This window comes from Miscanthus floridulus, chromosome 18 (genome assembly GCF_019320115.1).
Source record: "Miscanthus floridulus cultivar M001 chromosome 18, ASM1932011v1, whole genome shotgun sequence".
NCBI classification, from domain to species: Eukaryota; Viridiplantae; Streptophyta; class Magnoliopsida; order Poales; family Poaceae; genus Miscanthus; species Miscanthus floridulus.
In genome coordinates this window covers 29,602,562-29,610,226 of record NC_089597.1, presented here as the reverse complement: position 1 = coordinate 29,610,226, position 7,665 = coordinate 29,602,562, and the positions used below count along the sequence as shown (strand labels likewise).

The 7,665-nt window shown below is 47.0% G+C and overlaps 1 protein-coding gene across 1 annotated transcript; it reads left to right on the top strand.

Moving 5' to 3' along the window:
• Positions 1 to 423: 423 nt before the first annotated feature.
• Positions 424 to 4,787, top strand: LOC136521579 (BTB/POZ domain-containing protein NPY1-like). The gene is made up of 4 exons (XM_066515325.1): positions 424 to 720; positions 1,987 to 2,056; positions 2,617 to 3,786; positions 3,905 to 4,787. Exons 1-4 carry the CDS (start codon positions 659 to 661, stop codon positions 4,517 to 4,519), a joined length of 1,917 nt encoding a protein of 638 aa, XP_066371422.1. The 5' UTR covers positions 424 to 658; the 3' UTR covers positions 4,520 to 4,787.
• Positions 4,788 to 7,665: the final 2,878 nt, after the last annotated feature.

Here is a 7,665-nt window from a genome sequence, read left to right as displayed (position 1 = left end):
GCGGGCCGTGCCGTGTCGGCCCACGTGTCTGGGGTAAGGCCCAAGCACGGCCTACCCCTCTGGGTTGGGCCAGCCTAGGCCCGCTAGCCTCCGTGCCGGGCCATGCTCGTGTCGGCCAAAAGGCCGGGCTTTGGGCCGGGCTGCGGGGCCTCGGGCTGCATGGCCAGGTATACCTATAGTGGTACCAAAACGTAAAATGAGTCTTTTATCTTAGGTGCCATTCGCTGGTCTGAACCAGACCAATCAGTCGGCTGCTTCCCCTCTCAAGTTACTGTTTACCAAACCAGCCGAAAAATATTTTTTCTCAAAAAAAAATCAGTGGAAGCAGTATTTTTTTAGCTAAGTTTGGGCGTCAGATAATAGTCGTTGGAGACAGTCAAGTAAATGCCAGCCGTGTCTCCTCGCCACTCCGTCTGCGGCGTCTCTCTCCTCTGTCCTCGGCTTCCCCCGTGCGTGTTTCTTGGGACTACGACCTGCTGGCCCTCCTGGCCTGCTCCCTCCACAGAGCAACGAGAGAGACCGGGGCAGGAGGAGGCGTGAAATGTAAGCAAGGGGGAGGGACACGCCGCAGAGAAGCTGTCGTCAACTCAACTCCACTCCAAGGAGAGAGAGGTAGCTGTAGCAGGGAGAGCGGCGTCGCATTTCCGGCCCGTCCGCCATGAAGTTCATGAAGCTTGGGTCCAAGCCGGACGCCTTCCAGACCGACGGCAACGACGCCAGGTGATCCCGCCCCACGTCATCTTCTTCCTCCTCCTCCATCCGCCTTCCGCCATTGCAGGCCGTGCTTACTTCCGTCTTTGCCGTCGTGATCGAACGGAGACGCGCGTTCTTGGCTTTGCTCTCGGACGTTCACTTTCAGTCTTTCAGAGAAAGTTCTCGCTCTCCCTTTGTAGAAGAAAGTGAGGAAGGGTAGTGAACTTCTTGCCATGTCTTGTAGCGTCTCTGTTCCGGTAGGAACAAGAACAACAGTGCAATCCCATGTTTCCTTGGTTGATTCCTAGCCTCCTTGGTCCCTGCTTTTCTCTTGCCTGCAGAAACAATGCTGCGTCTTGTGAATGAAGAGAGGGAAAACAAAATGCTTGCTCTGCAAGCATGAATCTTTCGGCGCGTGTCTGTGAGTTCTTGATTCGTCGACGAAAAAAAGAGTGCCTTTTCCGTTGGGTTACGGTCTTACAGAACCTGGCGTGCTGTGATTGTTGTGCGATGTATACATGTGGGGGCTACCGCTGCTCGTCATGAGTGCTCGTGTGCTACGTGGTTCCCTGCACGGCAGCTGATTTGACCAGGGCGCCACACCCTTTTTTGCCACCAAAAAGTCCCTTTTGGCTGCGCAAACAAAGTCGTAGCAGTTGTAGTTGTTGCAGTGAGGATCATGAGATTACATTTTTTACTGGTGTTGAGGACCACATTGATCCATGTTCTTCAGCTTTGTATGGAGATCTTGGAATTGCTCCTAACATGCAAATCCTTTCATTCCATTTTTGTTTAAAGCCCCTCCACCCACCATCCATGTTTCTTTTTTCCCTGTTCTGTAATCTGTATCTGTATGTGAGTATGCTTTGACTGACTTCCAAAAAAAAACATGATCAGGCAGCTTGAGAACAGATCTATTGTTTTTTTTAAAAATATATATATTTGTGTACTTCAATGACTCACCATTTCTAAAAAAAAACTGGGTACTTCCTTTTTTTTTTGCCGCAAGAAACTGGGTACTTCCATGACTGTCTCTGTTTTCTCACGGAAATCAGATCTACAGTGCATTCACTTCAACTGAGAACAAGTGCAAGAAAATTCTGAAGGAAAAACAAAGTGAATACTGTACATGTACTTGACTTGCTCTGAAAGGTGTACCCGTTGTGTTGTGCTAACTAGTACTAGATGTTGTTTCTGCGTTTTTTTCCCTCATATATGCTATACTCTCTTCTTATGAATGTTCATTAGCAATCATGTTATGTTGACCATGTCAATCTCCATATTCTCATGCAGATACGTGCTGTCCGACCTTCCGTCAGATATCGTCATCCATGTCGACGATGCAAGGTTCTATCTGCACAAGGTAATCCCGTACCATTTTACTTAAGTTATGAACCTAAGTAGGTTAAATCGCTGATTGTTTCGCCCCAAAGCTACATGTGTACTTGAGAGTTAAAACAATGGATCCGCCAACATACAGCTATCAGCACACTAGAAGATGCTGCAATAGTAACATCTTTTGTCAGGCGCCACTTGTAATTTGGATCTTTGTTGCTTTCGGAATCTTCCCCACGGTTTCTTTAGGTCATGCCTCAATTCCCATGAGCACCTTTCATTCTGCTAGGTGACAGCAATGCACGTACCATGCAATTAACAAATGTCCTCTTGTTCAATATATTCAGCCTGTTCGCTTGATGGTTTCAGTCAGGGCTTATCAGCCAGCCGACAGTGTTTTCCTCTCCCAACAAACCAGCACCAGCCAGGTTTATCAGCCTAAACCAACCAGCGAACAGGCTGATTGACAGATAATAATGCTACAGCAAATCTAGAAATGTCTACTGTCCAATTATATGGCCATTTCACTGTTAAGAGTTTTGGTAAATTAGTCTCTGAAATTTTGGTCACCCTGCTGTCTGTTTGCAGTTCCCTCTTCTTTCCAAGAGTAGTCTGTTACAAAGGCTGATAATAGAGGCTAGTCAGAATGGCACTGATGAAGTTGTCATACAAGACATTCCTGGTGGAGTGAAAACCTTTGAAATCTGTGCAAAGTTCTGCTATGGCATGGTGGTGACCCTCAATGCGTACAATGTTGTCGCCGCAAGGTGTGCAGCAGAGTACCTTGGGATGACCGAGGATGTTGAGAAGAGCAACCTGATATTTAAGATTGAGGTGTTCCTGAATTCCGGCATCTTCAGGAGCTGGAAGGACTCAATCATAGCACTGCAGACCACTGATGCATTATTACCATGGTCAGAGGAGCTTAAGTTGGTCGGTAGATGCATAGATTCCATTGCTACCAAAGCTACCGTTAACCCATCGAATGTGATGTGGTCATACACCTACAACAGGAAATCTGCATCCTCTGATGAGATAGTTGAAGCTCGCAAAAGCTCGCAGGCGGTTCCTAAGGATTGGTGGGTTGAAGATCTGCGTGAACTTGATGTAGACCTCTATAGGCGTGTCATGGTTGCAGTTAAGTCAAGGGGGAGGATCCCCTCTGATGTTGTCGGAGAAGCGCTGAAGGCATATGCTGCTAGATGGCTTCCTGAATGTTGTGACACCCTGGCAGATAACGCCTACTCTGAAGCATACAAGCATCTGCTTGAAACCATCGTCTGGCTTTTGCCCTCGGACAAGGGATCTTCAGGGATCTCGTGTGGTTTCTTCCTGAAGCTGCTGAAAGTCACTGTCCTAATTGGTGCTGGAGAGCTCCTGAAGGAAGAACTCATGGACAGGATCATGTTGCAGCTCCATAAGGCTTCGGTCAATGATCTTCTGATTCCTTCCAAGCCTCCGGCACAGACCGTTTATGATGTTCAGCTAGTTCAGACACTCATCAGCAGGTACATGAGCCATGCCGGGGTAGCTCAAGATGGGATTTTCCTCAACAACCTTGACCAGGAGATGTTTGAGACGAATGTGGACAGTGAATCTTTGCTAGCATTGTGCAAGCTGGTCGACAGGTACATAGCTGAAGTTGCCTCTGATCCAAATCTGTCCGTTTCAAGTTTCGTGGATTTGGCGACTTCCATGCCTGAAACAGCCAGACCAACACATGATGGATTGTACACTGCTATCGACGTATTTCTGAAGGTATGTGTCACAGCAACCATTTTACAGTATAGTTCCTTCATATGACGTTCATTTACAGCAACCACTATGTTTGAAAACAGAGATACTTAGCTAAAATTGTTCGTCTTGTGATGTTCAGTTGCATCCCGCGCTACCCAAGATGGAGAAGAGGAAGATCTCGAGCCTGATGGACGTAAAGAAGCTATCCAAGGGGGCATGCATCCACGCGGCGCAGAACGATCGTCTCCCGCTGCGCGTGGTGGTCCAGGTCCTCTTCTTCGAGCAGCTGCGCGCGGCTGGAGCCGCCGCCGTGACGCCCAACGTCAGCGTGGCGCGGTGCATGGCGCGCCTGGCGCAGGAGGAAGAGGAGGACGACCACGAGCACTGGAAGGAGGGCCGCGCGCTGCCGGAGCCCCCGACCCCCGGCGCGCTGAAGAGGCAGCTGGGGAGCCTGAAGCTGGGCGTGGGCGACCACCACCAGGGCGCGGGCGACGACGGGCGGCGCCTGGTGGCGCGGAGCAGCAGCGTGGCCAACCAGAGCAGCCGGCTGTCGCTGTCGTCGCGATCGCGGAGGATCTTCGACAGGCTGTGGGTCGGCGGCGCGAAGCTGCCCGGGGAGGCCGCCGCCGCCGCCGTGGGCAAGGGGTCGTCGGACACGTCCGGGAGCTCGCAGAGCCCGCGGTCATCGGCGAAGCCGCTGGAGTCCAAGTCGTCCAGCTCGTCGTCGAGGAACCGGCGGTACTCGGTCTCGTAGGCGGTAGGCCGGGACGGTGCCGGGCGCCCGGCGGCGGAGGCTGTACAGAGGAAGGAGGAGCCTGGTCCAAGCTCAATCGTGCGACCTGCTGCTAACTTTCAGAGCTCGTGCTTGCAGTATGGCATGGAGCTAGAGATCTTTGTTCGGTCAGTCCAGCTGCTCTGATCTTGGGATAATCCCCTGGTTTCTGTAACAGACTTGGCAACTATGCTTGACTCGAATACTCGATGAACTGGGCAAATCCTTTTTGGCGGCTCTGTTTGACGGCCAACCACTCGTGTCGTGAATCTAGCGATCAGCCGTTGGGCATCCTGAATGGATTCCAATATGTTAGTAGCTGAGTACGAATGTTCCGAAACAACCATACGAGTCGGAGCCCTCATATTCATATCATTCATTCCTGCTGCATTAGGACGATCTTTTCGCTAAGCCTACTCCCTCCGTCCCAAAATTATTACTGTACAATTCTAGCGATTGGATTTTATCCCGAAAAAATTGCACAAATAGCTAACAGGTCTAGGTATCAGCTAGTGGGACCCGTTCTTATGTTTATTGGTAAAATAACCTGCAAGAACGCATGCAGGTGGTGGACTGGTGGTGCAGTGTGCAGGGAAACTGGACATGCGGAGCATGATTAAGAAGCAGTGCAGTTCTTTACAGTACCTAGTTACCGTAACACCGAATCAAAGACAGCCTTGCAAGTTACAAAAGGTGATTAGGAATTCAGGATAAGCCTATATCGGTTAACATCACAAGTACAGCAACAAGCTATTCCTTGCGTCCAAGCCTGCTTCGAATTCCCGGGGCGATAACCACAATGGACACTGAATGACTGAAACAGACAGACTCGAGATCAAGCAATCAGGCAATCACCAACGGTTCCCTCCGCCTCCGGAGAAGAAGGCTGGGCCTCTTGCTGTCTTGCCAAAGTGTACAGGCCGAGCTACCCTATCACTCCTCGGCGTGAAAGGTGAAACTGAAGGCTCTATAAATTAAGCTGCTTTTGGGTACGTAGCTTTTATGTATTTGTATACTTTTGCTAATGTCTGCAAGCGACTCTAATCTAAAGCCAAAAAACAAAGGAACCAATATCCTTCTTTTTTTTTGCAAATTAATTAATTAAGAGAGAGAGTCAGAGAGCTGCTTCCTTTCGGGAGTGTATAACAGATTTGCATCACGTATTCACGTTATGGTCGCACGTTGAGATGCCAAAGCGTGTATCATTCAGCAATAAATCGTCCAGCCATATGCTTAGGTTAGATCCAATCCAGTAATGTGTAGTATGGTTACTATTCATTAGTCACCATGCAGACATTTTGGTAACATGGCAAGTGATTAAAGAAGAAAGAGAGATAGGAGCAGTATCGTCGTAAAGATGCAGCTTCGGCACGAAAACCAGTATTTCGACACCGCACAGATGACACATGTTTTAGACTCATTGTTAGACACACAGTTCATATACAACATTAAACTGATATGTTACTCCTAAGAAACCACACCATGATACGGTGATATATATAATGCATTGTAAAGGTTGCATAATTCTGTCTTTGTATGACAGAATTATTCTGGAGACCGTGACATAATACAATGGATTGGAAGAATAAAAAACAGGATCAAGTACCACATCTTCGTACAATAAAAGCAATTCATATGTCATTGTAGTAGTACTTGGATCCTTCTCCAGTCTAGGAAGAAAAGAAAAAACCTTTGTTGTCCACACCGACAGGACCGAATCATGAAGAATAAATCCACACCGTTGTTGTATGTGCCAATCTGTGATGCAAAGAATTGGGTTACAAATCCTATGAAATTCTTATGGAATGGCTTGTTACATAGTAATTGTGGAGAAATTTTATGAAGATGTTAATATGAAAAATTTCTTTGTGTCACTTTCTCATCGAATTTCTTTGTTTTCTAGCACTCCATCCAAATGTTTCCTTATTTTTCTGAGCATTACTTGCTTGTACTATTTGCATGTTAACTTTTTTCTCTCGAAAGAACCGAGTTATCTGCTTTCATTTATAAGAGAAGAGTATAAATTACAAAAGCCTATAAGGGGTGCAAGCTACGCAGCCCCCTTTTTTGTGTGGGGTTTAGTTTCCACCCCTGTCTTACAAGAGAGCGATTTTCAAGAAAATATGTAGCGACTTTACAATCAGCGACCTACGAGAAAGACACAGCTCTAGCCTGGAGCTCTGGAGTCGGCGGTAGAAGTCCTAGTCCCTTGTTGCCACTATAGCTCCACTACCTCGCCCCATCTTATGGCCCTGTTTGGCTGACAGAATTTTGACTGATACGGTTATGGCTGAATTGTTGTGAGAGAAAAACACTGTTTTAATTAAAAAAAAAATCGAACAAATCGAATATAGGTAAGCCAAACGGGGCCTATATTTGGTGCACCACTTGCTGGATAGTCATACATTGTTTTCTAAACACGCGATTGTTTATTTCTTTCTCTTCAGATCCCCGGATTGTCAGCATGATCATTTTGCATGTTGGCTGAACCGTGTCTTTTTAAGCATTACTTGTACCATTTGCAAGGTAAGAACGAAATCACAGCCATTACTTGTCCAGTTAGAAATCAATATTACGGCTAGTAATCGATTGCTCTGAACGTGCCAACGTGTATGAGTACATACTAATTAATGCAAAGATTGTAGAAGGGTGTTATAAAAAATATATGTTTATTACAGCATGTGTGATCAGCAGCCGTGGCGACATGGCTAGTAATCGATTGCTCTGAACGTGCCAGCGTGTATGAGTACATACTAATTAATGCAAGATTCTAGAAGGGTGTTATAAAAAATATATGTTTATTACAGCATGTGTTTATTACAGCATGTGTGATGGGCAGCTAGAGTACGGCCAAAGAAACATGGCGACGGTGCCAAATAAGTTCGATTGAGCTTGTTTGGCTTATAAGTCATAACTGAAAGTATTATTGGCTAGTTTGGTGTGAGAGAAAAATACCGTTCGTTGGCTGATAAGTCATGGCTTATAAGCCAAATACGACCAAGCGAACAGGCTGAAAGCCGATCGGATCCACAGCAAGTGTTGAACCGTTAAAAAATAATTTGACGTGGGTTTTATTTTGTACGTTCCCTACACTCCACTTCACGTGCCAAGATTTTTGGCAACCTGCT

Excerpts from the sequence above, each read along its gene's own strand:
- LOC136521579 (XM_066515325.1), top strand. The coding sequence starts at position 659 with ATGAAGTTCATGAAGCTTGGGTCCAAGCCGGACGCCTTCCAGACCGAC. Across the intron at positions 721-1,986 it reads ACCGACGGCAACGACGCCAG|ATACGTGCTGTCCGACCTTC; the intron begins GTGATCCCGCCC and ends ATTCTCATGCAG. Across the intron at positions 3,787-3,904 it reads CTATCGACGTATTTCTGAAG|TTGCATCCCGCGCTACCCAA; the intron begins GTATGTGTCACA and ends TGTGATGTTCAG.